At 43.4% G+C, this 19,229-nt stretch overlaps 1 protein-coding gene across 8 annotated transcripts in view; it reads right to left on the minus strand.

Annotated features, from left to right (window-relative positions):
• CELF2 (CUGBP Elav-like family member 2) overlaps nt 1–19,229 on the minus strand; it is a 722,443-nt gene that overhangs the window by 275,400 nt on the left and 427,814 nt on the right. For 3 of the 8 annotated variants that reach the window (XM_031444740.2, XM_031444739.2, XM_064479333.1), the window contains exon 1: nt 7,302–7,390. The exons of 4 other annotated variants lie outside the window; for them this stretch is intronic. In XM_031444740.2, the coding sequence (XP_031300600.1) occupies nt 7,302–7,375 (74 nt within the window). In that variant the 5' untranslated portion in view covers nt 7,376–7,390. Of the gene's footprint in view, nt 1–7,301; nt 7,391–11,875; nt 11,978–19,229 lie in introns of those variants that run through there. One more of the 8 variants, XM_031444733.2, reaches the window with a different exon arrangement.

Here is a 19,229-nt window from a genome sequence, read left to right on the forward strand (position 1 = left end):
GACATGAGGGTCTACGTGCGTGTTTAACACGGTTTGCACCAACTCACCCCCTGATAGGTCCATAAACCTCCTGTAACTTTATAGCCTTTTTAAGATCCTTAGTTTATGTGCTGGAATCCCATTAGACACAACTGAAATGTCAGGTTCCCCTTTCAACAGCGGCAAGAAGCTATGGGATAACGATGCAGCTCATACAAGATGGTGGCAGCAGCCATGAAGCACCAGGTAAGGAACCTGGTCTGGCCGGCCCCAGCCGTGTCTGCCCAAGAAAATACCGATTTAGGGTCTACTGTCATGTTGCTTTGAGAGTCTTTCTTCCTGCTCCAAACTTGTAAGGTTGATGGTAGCAACATCACAATTGCAACTGAGAAACTAAAGGGGTCCCCAGGTTTGGGGATTCTGCAGCAAGGAGAGAAAGGGCCACTGAACAGGGAAGGGTCTCCGCTTTGCACCCAGAAACTATGGCAGGACTATCCCAGTGAACTTTTTTTCTCACCTCTAGCAGAAGCTGCTCTGAGCTTCTGGCCCCAAGAGTCAAACCATAGGCCTGAGACCTGTTTCTAGCAGCATCACTAACAGGAAATACATCTCTGATCAAGATGCTAAGCGCCATCCTGAATCTTAACTGTTTCCAGTTATGAAAGTATTAATCCATAAACGTATGTTATGTTGTGCAACAATTTCATAATTCACAGCCAAAGACCATTAAATGGAAGACGTTTTAAGAAAGCGAGGAAGCATGCCCAAGATAGCTCTCCATGTACATTTCTCCACTTACTTATACACATATATGTATACATGGGTGCACGCACACACACACATTTTATACACATATTTCCAGCCACGTCAATAATGTATTTTGCTCTTTTAGCTGAAAGGATCAAGGGACTTTGTGTCAAATAAATGGGGTAACACTTTCCTGCTACAGGGAGAGGCCAGGAGATAGGAAGACATCATTCAAGGAAAAGGATATAAAACTACCACCTTAAGATTTAAGGAGCCTAAGTCCAGCTGGGAACTTTCTTCTGAAGAAGCATGAAAATCAAGCCTTTCAGCATAAAAGCATAGAATTTTAGATCTCAGTACTGAAGCTGAAGTGCTATTCACTCCTATGATACTCAAGGAAAAAAAAAAATTTTTTTAAAGCTCTCCAAAAGTGATGTCAAAATGTCAAATAAATCAGCTGAAATTAATTGCATTCTCTCCAAGGAGTGAGTCACCACTGTCATCTGTGAACCTCGGAAATCTTCAGTCCTGGTTGAGCCTGTAAATATCAGAGCGGCTGCTGTGCTGGGGGAGCTTGATTTCCATGGTTAAGGCAGGAAGAGCCACAACCAATCTCACTGAAGAAACAAGCCTCTTTGAGTTTTTCAGTTATTAAGACTTAAAATCCAGATGCTGCATGTACCCCATTTTAAAACACTGTCACTATTAAAGGAGCCCCATGTCGCTTGGTCTGATCATTCCCTGACTCCTCACAGAAAGGCGCACACATCTTCTTACACTGAGGTCTCTTTAAAACAGATTTCTTTATTTCACATCTGACCTTAAGTAAGAGGCCATACGAGTCTGGCCTCGTTGAGAATAGTTGAGAATAAACCCAAATGATATGTTCGTCTAAATGCAGCCTAAACTTAATTTACATAAATCTTTAGGAGGGAAAAAAATTTTTAAAGAAAAAATGGGTCTAATCACGGGCCCACAAGTTGCCTCTGAGGCATTCTTTCAAACGGAGTAATTAAAATTTAACCAAAACCCGAATCTGTACGCATCTGTCATGTTGAGAGCCAGACGATTACATATTTATTAGCATTCCATTTTAAATCATCAGCTGATCCGAAAGCAGCCCTCTCAGTATCTGCACGTAATATGAAATCTGCAGTTCATAAAACAGACCGTTCATATAACCCCGAGCACAGCCCTGCAAATGTGTAAATCTCAAATATGCTCACAAGGCATTTCAACCACCTAAGTGGAATTGTATTTCTATAAAACTAGTTGGAGTAATCACTTTCCGTCGTGATTTAGAACACATGGGAGGAGGGAAGCTGTTGAAAGTCTCCCTGTTTCCCTCTTTCTTTCAAAAGTCCCTTAGGAAGAGTCTGCAGCACGCAGCAAGTGAACAAGACCGTCCCAGGAGGAGACAGGGGTTTCCACCTTCACATCTCGATTCAGAGCAGAAGAATATTGGAAGGCACAATTCAACAGCCATCGTGCTAAAGGGGAGTAATTATTTCACAATTACCTGCGAGCATCGCATTTACTGCGCTAATGAGTTTTTGTTTCCTACCAAGGTTTCTCCAGGAACATGCAGCTCCGTTTCCCTTCAAGTTCGACAAGACCTTTTTCTTAAGGAAAAATAAAAAATGCATTTTCTGCACCGCCACACAAGTAGTGCAGCACGGAGGCTGGCTTCCGTATGTTACCCGTACCTTCTCGATAGCAGAAGCACACAGGGCATGTGAACTGGGAGGTGCTAATGAACTGGAAATCCGTTGTACTTTCTAAAGCCTCCCTTCTGCAGTTTTGCAGAACCAATACGACACTGAGAAATACCTAACCCTAAGCTGCCAGCACAGAGGAAAAATGAGAAAAAACCAAAGCCCTCTGGTATGAGTACTCTCAGTTGGAAATACAGAGTTTTTAAGTTTGGGTGAGGTTCAGCATTGGAGGCGAAAGACAACAATGATTTACTGATTGATCATTTGGCTCGCTGAAACATGTTGAAAATAGCAGGTTTTCCAATGAAATGTAAATTCAGCAAGAGACGCTGACAGTGTGGATGCAGAGTGGCGAGGTCTGTCTGTTTCAAATTCGCTAGTGATATCAGACCCCCATCATCCACGTCTACATATGAGCCTCAACAGTGATCAAGTTGATGAGATTATTCTGCAGGCCAAAGCATCACCTGTCTTTTTAGAGGAGAGTGAGGGTTTCACCTGTAAGAAACAAGACTACAAGGAAAGGCTAGGGAGAAAAAAGTCCGGGGATTTTGTGTGAAAAAGGGAAGGAGACTGCAGTCTTTTATCAGAGGCCAAATATACTGTTATGATAGCTGTGAGGGGGGAGAAAAGCCCTGGGAGACTGAAAACATTCTAAATGATCCCAGGAAATCTTAATCACTAGGTTTGCATCTGAAAAGTCTTATCTTCTTTTCATCTTGTCTCTGGAGGTTCTTACTCCTCCCAGCTCAGCCCATCTCATCAACAGATGTAGAGTAGTCTCAATCCGGCAAATTACAATTAAACAGCAAGACTCAACAATTAAAGTAATACCTCTAACCCAGATCAAAGATAACATCAGTGTTCTAAAATGCCAACGTGGGAGGAGCTTCTGGTTTCCGGAAGCAACCGATACTGAAATAGGCACTGCGAACTAAGAAATCCCACCTGAAAATACATTTTTAAAATTTTCCTTAAAGAACCATAGACAGTGTTTTGTTTTGTTTTTTTTCCAGAGTCTTTGCATTTTAACTTCCTCTCATGACTCTCAAGGAATCAGGTGATAAATCTCAGTAACCACTGTATTTTATTATCAGTAACGGCATTTTCCAATATATTTTAAATGCCATCTGGAAAAAGAAAGGGAACTCAATGCTTCTGAACTTCGTCTTGCTGGCGCTTTATAAACCCCCCCCCTAAAGTTTTTAATTAAAATGTGTTCTCTTTAGTTTATTAGCACATGGAATAAGAGTGTGAATTTGAATCAAATGGGAGAGTCAGTCCTGAATAGGTGATATGTATTTACTTATTTCCTATAATGCTCAATCAACAACTTTGGTGTCCCAACAAAAATCTGTCGTAAAATTAATTCACAATTCTCTCTTCATCAGTGCGTAAACATGCATTTACATAGCATGCACGCGCGCGCACACACACACACACATATCAGTTTTGCCATCTTGCATGGGCAAGAATGATCTCTTTCAGCACCATCTGTAAAATGGGTACAACACCTACCCTGCATATCTACTGTGACAGTGTAAGTAGTGTCTGGGTACGTGGTAGACATTCAATGAATGACTCATGTTTTTGTTATTTTAGGGGGGAAGTGGGAGGCAGTAATTATGTTCCCGTCTTGGACTGGTCACCTTGCCCCTTTCATAGTTTCTTCATCTGTAAAATGAGGACGAGTGGTGAGATGGTCTTCAAAGCCTCTTTCAACTTTAACAACGATGTCCCTAGAATAGCCTTTCTGTTTAATTTGACCCAGACATCTTTCGAGTCATCCTAACTTGGGAGGACTTAACACAAAGCTTCATTCACCAAATTGAAGAATCTGCACTCAGGGTAACTTTTTCTCCTTGTCAGTAAGGTTACTCACAAAATATGAGGGGAAAAAAAAAAATCAGCTTTCATTTGAATTTCTTGGAAGCTTCTCCTTGGCACCTCTCACATCACAAATCTGAATACTTTTAAAGGGGCATTCAGAGATTTTTCCACCTGTAATTTCTCATTTCTGAGATGGTATTTCTTAGATTTTCCATTTGAAATGTGTTTAAAAAATCCAAAAACATGGAAAGAAAACCCCAGATGCATATACACTATCATTTCAAAGGATGAAACAAAGGAAGAGACACTCATGTCCAACTCCAAAGCCAAACCAAATGCCACAGTTTAAGAGAGAATTTTTAAAATATCAGTTTTGTTTGTAGTATGCTTTGTTGCAAATGATGTCCTATGGTAACACAAAGAAAACAAAGCTTTGATAGTTGAGTGTATTTCAAAGGTCCATTTCCATTTACAGTTTTGAGGCTGAACATTTAAAACCCCACAACTTTGAAGCATAACAATTCTACACTGTGACACAGCCTTAAATGATCTGGGCTCTTTAAACACTTGATGGCTTGTGAGGTCGTCAAACATTATCATTCACCTCAAAAGCTATCTGTTCATCTGCCTTGAGGAATCAAACATATTACATCTTGCAAACTTATCTAATATAGGCTGGTGGGGAAATGCCATTGAAAATATGTTCTACTGCTTTAGAAAATCAACACCAGAAAAGCCCTGTGCTTTATTTAAGTTCCTTTTAGGAAAAGGCCAGTATCTAGCCACCTGCAATTTAGTCCAAGGGGTAATATACCATATGTGACAACCAGTCCAGAAAACAATAAATCTGCCCAGCTATCTTCTCAACTGTATGAATACGGTGAGAAGGCCGACTTCGAGGTGGGTTTCAAGCATTTTCAGCTTGTCACATTCCTCCCACAAACGCTGTTCCCCAAAGATGGTCTTTAATGTGAGTTAATTACAAACTATTTCGGGAAACATGCTACAGTATTCTCAAGGCTAAGGAGACGTTACAATAGTTATCTTGGAAACAGATAATAGAACTATCAATTACAAATCATCTATTTTTCTTCCTTTTTAGGTTCAATTAAGCAGTAATTAACAAACACTGGAAACAATCTGAGTTTGATTCCAAAGGATAGCATTTGGAAATAACTAACATATGGAAGAGAAATGGGTGGAAGTTATACTAGGAATTTTCTAGGAGACTCCATTGCTAAGACACAAAGGCTCTATTCAGTGCAAATAATTTGAACAAGCCACGTTCATCCACCAAGTGAAAAGGACAAGTTAAACTACCATAATTAATAATTTAACTGATAAGCGATAGCATCTTTCAGAGACCATTAACACTTTAACTTCATAGAGCATTCTTAGCTAGATATATTATGGTCACTTAAGTAGCAGGTGACCGTAATTTCAAAATCGTAATCAAGCCAATTCTTTGGTTCAGCCCCGACACTCTAACATACAGGAGAAAACACACAGAACTTTCAAATTAGCTAATGTGCAAACATGTATTAAATGCCTATACAGATACATATTTTAAGGGGGGGGAATAGGACAGACATCTTTTAAAACAAATATCACTGGAATGTTACTAATCAAGATTAATTTCTGAGAAAACGGCCAAAAGGAAACACGATAACGTAATTTACATTAACTGATTATCTTAGATGGGACAATGGACCTGATCATGTGTACCAGCAAGTTCACATTCTTAATAGCGACCAGAAGGACAATTCACATTTAACAGATTTTCATCCCTCTCCCTGGCTCCTCCACCCCCACCGCACCCCCTTAAATCCTAGGTGCTCAAATAATTGGCCACTGCGGAGTTTCTCAAGAATCTCTCAGCTCATAACATTTAACATCCTAGAAAAAGAATCCAGCACCAGAGGGGAAAGTTAGTTGCCAGGGAAATGGATCATAAAGCTTGGAATGGCCTGAAAATTGCAAAGGATACAGCAAAGTGCCAGAAAGAATATGAATGTTATCTCACGGTGCGTACAATAGGAAACATTTTACATGTACTCTTCCCAAGGATAGCAGTCCTTTTTTCACTAGATTAATTGTAGCCTAGGTTCACTATCACATTTCTTGCCTGAAAAGAGACAACTGTATATATTCCAAGTCTAAAATGGACGCAGACCTTTCAGACCCACTCCTGGCAACCCTTTTAGGTTTTCTTTTCATAACACGCCTGAAATACAAGCAGATCCTATTGCCTTGAAAGCGCCCGAGCTGATAAGAGAAACTTTCCTATCAGGACTAATGAGCCCGATAAAAATTAGACATACTTTCCTTTCCTCAGGAATCCCAGCTCTTTACGTCTCCCAATAAACTCTCTGCTCCAGTTTGACGACGTGTAAAAACCACCAGAATCACATTAATTATTAAATTATAGGCTGTAAATCAGACAAACCACCGTGATTACGTAAAAAGTACCGCTAATTTCTGCAACAGAGAACACCTGGCTATTTTAATGCTTGATAATTATCCCCCCTTTTTTCTTTCTCTCCTCTCTTTTCACTCCCCCACCATAGAAACAAGGATCTTTGCAAAGGTAAGTCAGAGGAGCAGGTAATTTGGTAAAAAGGCATTTTTAAATGGGCCACGAGAGCTCCAGCAGCCCCGAATTTCAAATGACACGAGCGTGCACGCGCGCACCCCACCCTGGGACGCCGCGCCCCGCTCCCCGGTCCCGGCCGCCCGGACCCCCACGCCCAGACCCCGCGTCCGGCTGCCCGGCCCCGCGCTCCGGCCTCCGCCCCAACCCCGACCCCCGCGCCCAGCTCTCCGGTCCGCGCACCGCCCGGCGCCGCTCACCCACTCTCCCACCTCCCCGCGCCGGGCGCCGGCTCCGAACCCCATGGCGGCGGCCGGGCCGGAGCCGCCCCCCGCGCGCCCGGGGCGCAGGAGCGCCGCCGCTCAGCTCTCGCCCTCCTCGGGGATCCCGGGGGGGCGACCCGGCCGCGCGGCCCCACGGCCCCCCGGAGCTGCACTAACATTCTGTCGGGAACTAGCAGGCGGCCCTCGACCATCATGTCCGGGAGGAAATCCAGCTTGAAGGCAGAAGTCATGTTCACGGCGCGCGCTCTGCGCTCGGGCGGCGGGGGGCGGCGGTGCGCGCGTCCGAGCGGCGGCGGGCGGCGCAGACGGGCAGGGACAGGTGCGCGCGGCCTCCGAGCGGCGGCCGCCCGAGCCGGCACTTGTCACATTCTCTCCCCGCCCGCTCTCCGCCAATCCCCTCCGAAATCCAGCGCCGGGGCGACGGGCGGCGGAGCGCCAGGTGCGGCGAGCGGAGGCGGAGCTCCGCGCCCGCCGCGCCGCCGCTTTTAACCCCTGCGGGCCTGCCGGCCCGGCCCGGCCCCGGGAGGGAGGGGGCGGAGGGACCTCCCGCGGCCGCAGCTGCCGAGCCGAGCTCACCACCTTGACCGGCCGGCCGGCCGGCCTGGGGTCCCCGGCATCCACCAACGCACACTCCTTCCCCGCGCTGGCTCTGCCCGGTTCCGCTCACTTCCCGCTTTCCAGGCGCCTGGCACGAGGCCCCGAGCACCGCTTGGAGGGTTTAGGGCCGCCGTGTTGCCAGAGCCCGGTGCGTTCCACCATCAAACCCAAACTCCCCGACCGAAGCCAGGAGAGATGAACCATCACCGGGGGTTTGTTTAAATTCTCCTCCGTGTGATGGGCTCCCCCGTGTACGAACTCCCAATGATCACTGAAATAGCGTTCGTGGCTGAATCGGATAAATGGCCCGAGTGACATCTGGGAACTTTCCAGTGCTTTAGAGAGAAAGATGAATCAACCTCCGCACGATTATATTTCCTTTTGTATCATCTTGAAAACATTAAGAAGTGTACGGGACGGAAAGCAAGAAAGTAATAAATCACGTTTTCCCTTAAAACACGAAATCACAAATGGGTCATTTCCAAACATTTAGCACAATGATTAAAAACCAACGGAGTAGCTTCATGAAAGAGTGTTAGGTTTATAACGGCCATGAAGCTTAAATACTCATTTGAGATTTGTGACTGATTACGGAATTAAGAAATAGAACACAACTCTCACAAACACAAGAAGGGTGTTTAATCTTACCAAGTGATTTGTAAACATTATATGGTGGAGTTCTAATTTGGCGTTCTGTTGTTTGGTTATTCAGATGAACCCGAAATTTTCACAATGTCACAGTATGTAAAACTTCTTTGTGGCATATTTCACATTCTAAAGCAACCTCATAAATTGCATACCAGACGTCATCGTTTGCCGCTTCTGGTGAGCACCATTTTTAATTTTCCTTTGCGATGACATATCACTACCTTGGGGTGTAGTCCCGGGAGCGGGAGGGTTAAACAACTAAGTCACGTGGAGTTAATTGTATCACGTGGAGTTAAATGTAGCCAACACGATAATGTGGAGAAAAGATGGCTTTTATCTTTTCTCACCGATTTTTGTGTTATAACGAGAACTGATCATCTTTGGAGATGATGAAGGAAACTGGATATTTACATATCAATTTTAAATCCAGGCTCGAGGCATTGAGCAATTTGGAGGTAGAGGCCTAGAGTATTCAATTAAGCCCATACATACTTAATTGACTTGATTTCTTTCTTCAGCTGAACAATATTATCTAGCTTTTGACCAAGATAATTCTAACTCCAAGGCAGACATAGGGCTAGGACTAACCTTCATTTAAAAATATTGCCTTTCTGAGGAACCAGGTCTAGGTACATGAAGAATTGAAAAACAGACGCAGTAAAAATAAATTTTTATACCCTCAAAAGCCCCCAGCTCTTCCTGATAATACTTTGCCACATTTCTTCCCTCCTTGAGCTGCTGTAGGCTGCCTTTGAAATTAGAAGAATTTTACCCGTCTTTCAATAAGCTTAATAAAGGAATTAGCCAGAGCAACGAGACAAATCTTGACAGTTCCTGATTTTCCATATATTATTTATATAACTCCCAAGTGGATCTAAGGAGCTGACTAGATAATGAAATTATTTTAAGAAGGAACCAACAGAGACCCGGCTTCCAGAACAGAAGCAAAACACGACCGCCCGAATCAAACAGAAAAATATTTTCAAATCTGCTCTGGAATGAAGCTCCGAGTACATCTACCTCCTAAAAGGTAGAAAAAGCTTCGTTAACACGGACACTTCTGAAATATTTATTTTCTCTTTAATTGCATGTGAATTAGTTGGGAGAAGCCGTTGGGAAGGCCTCTTACTGACTTAAGCCTTCTCAGCAGTTTGTTAAATTCTAGCCTCAAATCCCTTGAGGCAATAGTGGATTCAAAGCAGCTTTTAATCATACTATAAGGAGGGAGAGTAGTATGTAAGTAGGTCATAGAGAAAGAATTACGAGTGAATAGGTTATTGCCTTATTTAACAACACCAGTGTACCAGAGTTTTCAAAGAACATTTGCTCCTGCCGTTTAAAGTTAGAAGGGAAACTGGGGTCAGATTATAAAAGAAAACGTGCTCTCACATGAAATACAGTGAGGACGGGAACCAAGGAAATCTTCTGGGTGTAGCTGAGTTGAAACAGTTTGACTGCCAAAGACATAAATAATAGAGTGACTGCATAGGCACTTGGTGTAGATGCCAGACAGAAAACACACACACACACACACACACACACACACACACACACACACCATTGGGTGTTGTTTCCGTGATCACAGCACCTACACGAGAGTCGCTGCAAAAAACACAAATTTCAAAAGCTTGTGAGCTTAAAAATGAAAACAAAACAAGACCACGCAACTAAACCCCACCTGATGAATAGCTTACATTTCTCCTTTTACAGCTTTGGCAGGAAAAAAAAAAAAAACAAAACGCTAAAACAACTCAACAGGGCCCCCTTTTAAATTTTCGTGCAGTCAGGAGCCATCAGGTACCCTGTTTTTGGCAGCTGGAGTTATTTCGCACACAGCTCCACTGGGCCACGCTGATCACGCGGGTTCAAGGAGGCGATTTTATAGCCAAGGATCTGATTGACAGCAGGGGGAGGGGATGAGGCCTTCTCGTGGCTGTGACCTGAAGGTTGACACCTCTGGGTGCTGACATCCCTGGGGACCCACCAGGCTGCTGGAAACCACTCTGTCTCCTCACCATTTTGGCTTCACTGCAGAAAACCTGAAGCTCTGCCTGAAGCCCATCCCCCTCCCTCCCCTAATTGTCTATCTTTTTTTTTTAATCAACTTGCTATTCATTTCCCCAACAAAAGGCAATTCAAGAATTGGAAGCACTTCAAGGGAAAGTTTCTGAATGACCTCATTTTATACGAGGCCTTCCAAGGCAATCGGGTGCACGGTGCTGGTTCAGCGACCCGCTCCCCCCTCATTCCTCATCTCAAACTGAGTTTTCTCCAGTGGTCATTGTTCTGGCACTGAATTATCAGTGGCATTAAAAAACAAAACCAAAACCAAAAAACACCTCTCAATAGAAACAGAGTGCTAAGAAACGCATTTGGACATCGAGTAGACACCGCTCGTATTGCAAGAATCCTGTTCTGGTGGGTCACCCTCCTCCAAAAATGAAGCACGATGCAGTCCCTTGACTAAGAGATCTTTCAACATTTTTGCACAAAGTTTACACCGTAACATCAGACTGGTGCCTGATATACAGTGATTGATGTTTTTAACCAAACAGTTGATTTTCTCCTCCTGAAGACAACCCTGTATACTTTACGACAAATTTCCATTTTTTAATGATTCCTCTGCACAACGTCACAGGTCACAATCTCTTTAAAGGCAGCAGACTGTCGTCCCTGCGACTACAGATGTACCAAGAATGGTTCCATCTACTCAAACAGCCACCTGCACAAAGGGGGCTTTCTTTCTTCACTTCTGGCTCTTTATGACAAATGAAAATCCCAAACGTGTTTGCCCCTCACATTTGCAAATTCAAATTGTATTAACATAGCTTTTTCAGTTAAAAAAAAAAAATAAAGCCCAATGTGCTGAGAGCCGTTCGGAGCAAGAAAGACAGTGCCTCGAAGGGGGTTTCCCATCATTTCCAGCCAATAAATTTGAAATCCACATGAATTTTAAGTACCTGGGAGAGGATCTGACTTTGCAGCCAAGTATTGGTTCTTGGCTTACCCCAGCTCCATTAGCAACTTGCAAAAATAAACAACAGTGGTTTTTTTCTAATGTGCTTAAAAAAAACCCCAAACAGATCCTTAACGGATACATTATAAATATAATTTTTCTTAGCTCCATCAAGGTGCCCCTTAAAAAATACATCACCAATCGTAACTCAAAGTTGATCTTATCTGCCCCACCCTTTTTGAAAGCTTCTGGAATGGTGACTTTATCCCATCCCTAAAACAACTTCAGTAAAATCGCATGCCAATAAAGATAAAACCATTATGAAACTCTTATTTTACATTTTTACAGGAATTTTAAGCCGTTGCTCTCCCTCCAAAACAGCTGCTACTGGCTTTTTTGCAATCTTGTGTTTTTTTTTTTTTTTTTTTTTTCCTGAATCTGTTTTCAGTAGAGCGAAAATACATAATGGTGAATTTCTTGTCCTTCTGAAGAGCCCCTCCAGCTGAAGATGGGTTCTTTGTCTACGTACCTTCGTGCTCGGAAATGAGATGCCCCTCTAAAGTTTCCAGAAGCTTCCATTCCCAGGGGAGGAAAGGGTAATACTGTGGATCTGTCGGACCCAGGGCCCAGCCAGCTCAGCACGCCCCTGTCGGACCTGCCTCCCCTCTTTCCTCCTTCCTCCATGACACCCCAGCTGCCTTATTTCCCTCCCCCCTCTGCCTTCTCTTTCTTTCTCCCTCTTTTTCTTTGGCAGGGAAGTCAGACGATGCCGGAAGCTTCCCTCCACAGCTGTGTGTCTGGGGAGGCAGGTGACCACAAAAGCGAAGGCTGGGTGGCTCATCTGTCAGAGCGATCAAGTTGGCCGGGCCTTGACCAAGGCCGATTTCTGAACTCGGAACAGCTGTCTCTGGAGTGATGCCTTTCCAGACACGACCAGGGGGCCCAGGGGGGAAGACGTAAGACCGTGTCCCATGAAGTGAGTAAATAGGCTATGAAAACTGGCAAGGAGAAGACTGGAGAGAGGGCAGGGAGGAGAAAAAGGCGGGCCTGGTGATGCGTCCATGAAGGCAGGCCTTCAGAAAAAAAAAAACAAACCTAAAAACCTCTGAAAGAATGCCCCACTGGCCTCTTGAAGATGCTGAGATTTTTTTCAAACTAGATCAGGTACCCTTATCTGGTGCCAGCCTGGCGGCAGGAACAAAATTGATACCTATCAGAATGGGGCTTTGAGTTCCCTGGCAATGTGCCCTGGAACGCCCCCACCCCCACAAAACGTGCTCCCACTTGGCCACAAGTTCCAGGCTCACGGTCACGCGCTGTACATTTCAAAAGGAGAAACGACTGCTTGACAAAACACAACAGCTGAGCCGCAGCAGCTGGTGGCTGCAGCAGTGGGCACAGCGTTAGGTCCAGAGAGAAGGTAGCAATGGGGGGCGGTGGGGGGAGGAAAAAGGAAGGAATGTTTTAAGCCTTTAGTGGGGGAGGTTTTCTGAGGCTGATCTTGGCGAGACCCAAAATCGGCACTTGAGAGGGAATCTCTGGAGGCAGAAGAGCCCCACTGGCCTGAATGTCTCTCCTTTTTTCTGAACAAACACATCTTGAAAAAGAGGAAGGATTAGGAGCCCAAACTGTTGGATTTCTGTAAAACAAAACACACGAATGTGCTTTACCCACAATGACGGTGGATCCCCTTCAAAGAGCTCTTCGAGCCAAGGATCAGAAGTCATCTGACACGATGCATGTCAGACTCTCTCCGGCAGATGCTACTTGCCGGGGGAGTGGAAAAGATGATAAGACTGAAGAACCAAACCTGTTGGATTCTGCATTTGATTCTATCAAAGGGTGGACTAACCCTGTGAACATGTCACTTAATTCTGACTCATCAGCTAGACCTTTGTCATGTGTACGGCCATCATTTCCTCCTAGAGATGAATGGCTGAAAAATCAAAATCTACCATGATCCTGAGATAAGAAGTACAATGTTCTAACCCAATTATTACTACAGCATTTATATAACCAAGCTATTAAAGTGACATGTAGGCTGAAAATACATTAAGGTTTTGAGCACAGGAAACTTATTTTCTCCCTATAATATGGTTCAGCTCTCTAGCTATTTTTAGCTTCTGATAGAGGTTTTTGAAAATTCCAAATGACCTTTTTCTTTAAATTTCCTTTTGATGATAATTCCCATGAAGTTCATCAGGGGGAAACATTTTTCTTTTTCTTTTTTCCTTTCTCTTGAAACAGCTACCCAAAATCTTCATGCAAAAGTGTGGTACTATCTACCCAAGCTAAGTGGAAATGCGTTATCTTGTCTTATCTCTGCTGCTGAGCGCAAACCCTCATGTTACCCAAAGGCTTTGTCGCTCTGTACTCTCTGGTGGAGGCTAATAGCTTCATTTGCACTATTTGATAGGAATATGGCAAACTGAGAGGAGAGATGTGAATGACTCTGGGGCCTGAGGAAGAAAGGCGGTTCATTAAGGCTTTTGTTCTGCTTTGTTTTAATAGCAAAGACAAATTCAGGGCGGTCCAAGGACAGCTTCCCTTTCTTGCTCCCTCATCCAGCCTTCGAGGCCAAATCCAGCTCGCCCCCCTGTGCATCACACACACCGCTTGACATCCTCTTGCCCACCGCTCCCTCCGCTTCGTGCCTGATGCAGGCTTCCGGGCGGCTCGGACTGTGCCTTCTACAACATACGTCTTGCTTGACTGGTTGCTAGTATGACAAGTTTTGGCCCCTTATGCAGATGAAAAGTCACACCGCATTTCATGATGCTTTTAATTTCCCTATTATTCCTTCCGACACTCCCATCATATAGATTAAAGCCCAAGAAAAGTGAGGTACATTTATTCAGAGACCTCATGAACCATCGGGGGAACAGAGTGACAACGTACAGAGGAGCTGCTAGAACTCTGAAGCAAAAACAACGGTGATTTTCCCTTTCTTACGAATTCAGTGGCAAAACCAGAGGCACGTACAAATCAAAGTGCACCGTGGCAATGCAGCACCAGAGGAAAAAAGGACTTTCAAGTGTCAAATATCCAACAGTTGGATTTTCAAGTTGGCCAGGGAAGGAGCCTGCCTGAATCCTGACTTAGCACCCCTTCCACCAGGAGATGTGTGTCTATGGGCCTATGACTTTACTGCTCTCAGTCTCAGTTTTTTCATCTTTGAAATGGGAATAACATAGCAACCACTAACTCTTGGATATCTGTGAGGATTAAATTTTACAAAATGAAAGAGACCACCTGGTGTAGTCCCAGGTACAAAGCAGACTATCAATAAATGCTGGATTTATTCCTTACCTCCGATCATAACACTCCCACCCCCCACCCCTCAATCTTTGTTTAAACCTGGAACTGGCAGATGGGAAGAAAAAGGGAAAATCAGTCCTAATCCTATCATTCTTGGAGCATTAGAGTTTTCACTGATACTCCTCAGGCCAGCAGCCTGACCCAGATGGGAGAGGAAGGGTACGGTTTACTGAGGGCAGGCACTGGGCACCCCTCGCCTGGGGATGAGGACTCCTTTCCTTTTTAACAAGTCAGTTTCCCAAAAGAAAGTCCAAATGAATCCTAACTGAAGCCCCCAGGAACTCATGCCACCCACGCTGACTCAGTGAGTTTTCATTTCCAGAGATGCTTCCTAGACCATCTCTGAATGAACAGGTAAGCCAGCTCACAGAACCCACAAGAGAGCTGAGTTTCCAAAAGCAAGGCATGATGAAGGGACGACGACGATGCGGAAGGACTCGCAGCCCCTGTACCCCTGAGACGGGCAGCTTTCCTGGAGGGCTGATGAGCATCTGATCTGCTTCCGCATAAGGCACCGCAGTGCCCCTTCCAGTCAGTTCCTGAGCCAGCTGGAAGCCAGCAATGCCATCCGGAAGTTTCAGCACACAGTTGTTACCGATGGTAGCTGCAACCTTTCTTAAGACAGGGATGAAAAAAGCCACAGATATTGAAGGTGCGTCTGTGTTACAACTTCAAACCTCTAGCTCTTCCTGTCCCTGACAGTGAAGTTTGTGGAACTGAGTGATTAGACAGGAAAATGCTAGTTTTTGTTTTTCTCCGAGGGCATGCTGGCAAGCCCTGCTTCATAAACTGCAGTGATTCATCACAACCCTAGGCAGCCAATCATGGGTGGGTCAACATGGAAGGGGATGAGGTAGCAGCTCGAGCTGCCCTGGTAATGCATGTCACTTTGGGCTGCTGTCACCCTCTCCCCACAGATGCCATTCCCCATTAACTGTGATGGTCTTGGCATACAAGAAATCGTGCTGGGATCTGTCACAGAAGAAAGCTATTGAACCGATAAACATACCTGCACATAAGGACCCCTAATGACACCCTGTGAAGCAGGAGGCTGTGTCTGGGAACCAAGGAGACCTCATCCCAAATCAGGGTTAACCAGCGCATTTCTGAGTTGAGTGGAGGTTCAAACACACACGCGCGCGCACACACACACACACACAAATGTCTAGCTTCCATCTCAGTCTTATCTCTGAGGACGGGTACCATGTGATCAGAAAGGTGTTTCAGCTCTAGGACACTTCATTTCCACTCTTAATGGGCTATGACATTAAAACCTCACATATGCTCTCCTTCCTCCAACACCCTCCTCCCCATGTCAGTTAAGTAAAATGCCATGATCTCAAGCTTCTCCAAACCACTGCCTCATCTTTCCTACAGAATAAAAGTCACTGTGAGTTCAGAAAAATTCCCTAAGTCAATAACAACCAGGAGAAAAGCAATTGATAGTTCTGATGAAAGGAGAACCCGTGCCCATGCCCTGCCCCTCAACAAATCCCCAGGAATTATCAAAATATAGAATGAAATTCAATGAAGGCTAACCAAGCTGATCTCAGACACTGTTGCAACTAAATGGACTGGACTTGTTACTGTCGGAAGAAATGCAGATAAATACTGTGAAATAGCAGGAGATGTGTCTGGCAAACTGTATCCTGTTCATGACTTTCACAGAAATCTCTGCACCAGACATGAAGCTGGGTATTTCTGATTTCCTCACTACCATGATGACACCAGATCGAGGCATGCTTTTCATCGACCGAATCTGACCCTTTAAAGACAGAGGCATCCTTCCCATGTAACACTCTTCCTTTTGCATTTTACCTTCTTTTCATCAACCTAGGTGTTTCCAGGGCTGTGAGCAATGAACTTCCCATCAGCCACATTTTCACCTAATTAACCGCCCTGATTACAATAATTAGTATTGATTCACTCTTGGAATGAGTTCCTAGGTATTCCAGCACAATCTGCACTTGCTCTAAAGTTCTAGAAATGAATATTAATCAAGTGCCTTTCTTTGTTTTTCAGCCCCAAAGGGGTATTTCACAATTGTATACACTCGTGTTTTTTTTTTTTTTAAAGAAAAACTGTGAGGTTTCATTTTCACCAGTAAAGGAATGTCAATACGTTCAGGTTACAGATCTCAGCCTGTGGTCTGCTGAATGTATCTATGTATTTCTGAGTCTTCTCGAGGCTTGTGCGTGAAGGCACTTGAGGTGCAACCATGACTCTAGAAAGAAGCCTTTTTCCCAGTTTGACTCTTTGGCTATTTCTTTTCTGCAAGTCTGGGCTTAGAATTAAAATTTACTTTGACATCTGTTTAGGTCACTCTGGAAGGGGATCATCACACCTGGAGGCTGATGGCAAGTTACAGATTACACATCTTGTTACTGTGGTGGAAATAGATGTAGACAAGTTTGCTAACTTCCAGCAATCTCCCACCTTCCCCATCAGGGGAAAGGAAAAGATCGGTGAGCACTGGACACTGGCATGAGGGTCTCCAAATTCTGAAAGCTGGTGATGGATCAAAGCACAAGGGGGAAGGGATTTCCCTTGTTCTTGGAGCTAATATGACCACCCAGGAATTAAAAGGAATAGATCACAGGTAAATTACTACAATTTAGTCAAAAATTCAACATGGAGGTTTCCAAGATATTTCTTTATTTCAGCATGCTACTGACAAGCAGCTGGGGAGGACAGGACCCTACTTTTTTCCCCCAAACCACAAAAAACTGCTTTGTGACCTTTGTTTTGGAATAAAAGTTTTCCCTGAAAGCAGCATCCAGGTGTGCAGGGAACAGTGGGCCAGCTTCAGATATAAAGCTCCACCAATTACCTTTTATGAGCTCATCCTAAAAGCAATTATTGGCATACCCAATGGAATGAACAGTTCAGATCCCTTTGGAAGTAAGAGAACATAATCATAAAATCCACTCTACTCACAATGGATAACTTTAAAAATATTATTATCCTACAAATACATTGTGGGTCCAGCCAGGCTCTGAAACACCTGTCAATAGGAAATCTCTGTTTGAGAAGGCAATTTACTGAGCCTGTAACACTAATTTTCATAATTCTGAATTAAATATTTTATGACATTTCAACCTAAGTTAAAAAAAAAACCTGAAATGCATGTCCAAACTCTTAAAAAATAGTTAAGGTTTCTTAACTGGGTTTTCACAAGGAATACACCTCGTTCCTGTTTACCAGGAACATTACTAATTTGAACCACAATATAATCCAAGAGGAAATATTTGTTAAGTTAAAATATATTTAAAAAATTTGCCCTGTAAAGTGATTTCCCTTCTGTTTTTAAAAATTAGGTCCTTAATCTTCCTCTATACATTCACTGGTATTTTTCAATAGACTGCTCTGGCACAGACAGGTAATTATAGCAAAACATCAACATGTTAGGAAAGAGATATTCTTTATGGAAATGAACCTTCTTGACATGGTTTTTCACATAGGTCAATTACCATTTAATACTTTAGGATCAGTTCTTTTATAGCTAATAAGAGAATAAAAATGTTTTTAATATTGGAGAAGTTTGAAACAGATTTTTCCATTTTCTCTTTCTGAAGTCTCACTGTTTTCACCTTAGAAACCAACGCTTATGTTATAAAATGAAAGATTTCTGAAGATGTGAGAAGTGTTTGCCCTGCATAGAAATGCCTTTTCTGAGCACATATATCAAAAATCAATATACTCTGTAGAGATCTTTACCTTAACAATTTAACAGGCTATCTAATAATAGTTTGTGGCCAAAATTATAAGGGCAAAACTTCTCACCTGTCCTTTAATTTTTGAATTATTTATCTACCTGGATGCCAAAAAAGGAAGTAGAGACTAGAAATTATAATTTACTTAAACATTAGAAATATTCCTCTTAACTTCTCTTTCATGCTATCTTCTGTAAGTCCACCAAACAGGCAAATTTAAAATCCCCAAGCATTAAATACTATAGAGGCATGTCTGATAACAAGGTATTTGGCAGAATGATAATGGTATTACAAGCAGTCTCAATCAATGAGTTTCTTTCTGTAGTTAACAGAGAGGTAAGCAATAAATCTCTAACTTAATCCAACCAACATAGCTGCAAAATGCAAAAAGCTCTATGAACGGCAGATATTAAATTTTTTAAAAGCACAAAACCACAACCAAGCAATCCTAAAAGCTCTTCAATCTGTAGAGTCTATACAAACAAGATTAAAGCAGATAAAAAGGGTGTTGAGAAAGAAGAAGGAAAAAAAAAAAAAAAGCCCCAGACATGCATTAAGCTAGTTTGACAGCTCCATTGTTCAACGGGTCCCATTGTCAGACCCATAGATGTATTCAGTGCTACAACGTCTGCTAGCAAATAAACAAAAGACTACATTTTTCAAAGCAGGATGCCAATTCTATCATCATTCTTTCTCTGCTTCCCAAAAGGTGGCTCCTTCTTGGTAGGCTGTAGAACCCTAACACAGATTCAGGAAAGAAATATTTCCTTTCTATACAGAGGGACCCAGGACGCCATGCATGAACAGAGGTCTTTAAACAGGTACACATTTTGGCAAACAGGATAAAGTGAT

The sequence above is a fragment of the Camelus dromedarius genome, chromosome 26 (genome assembly GCF_036321535.1).
Source record: "Camelus dromedarius isolate mCamDro1 chromosome 26, mCamDro1.pat, whole genome shotgun sequence".
NCBI lineage: Eukaryota > Metazoa > Chordata > Mammalia > Artiodactyla > Camelidae > Camelus > Camelus dromedarius.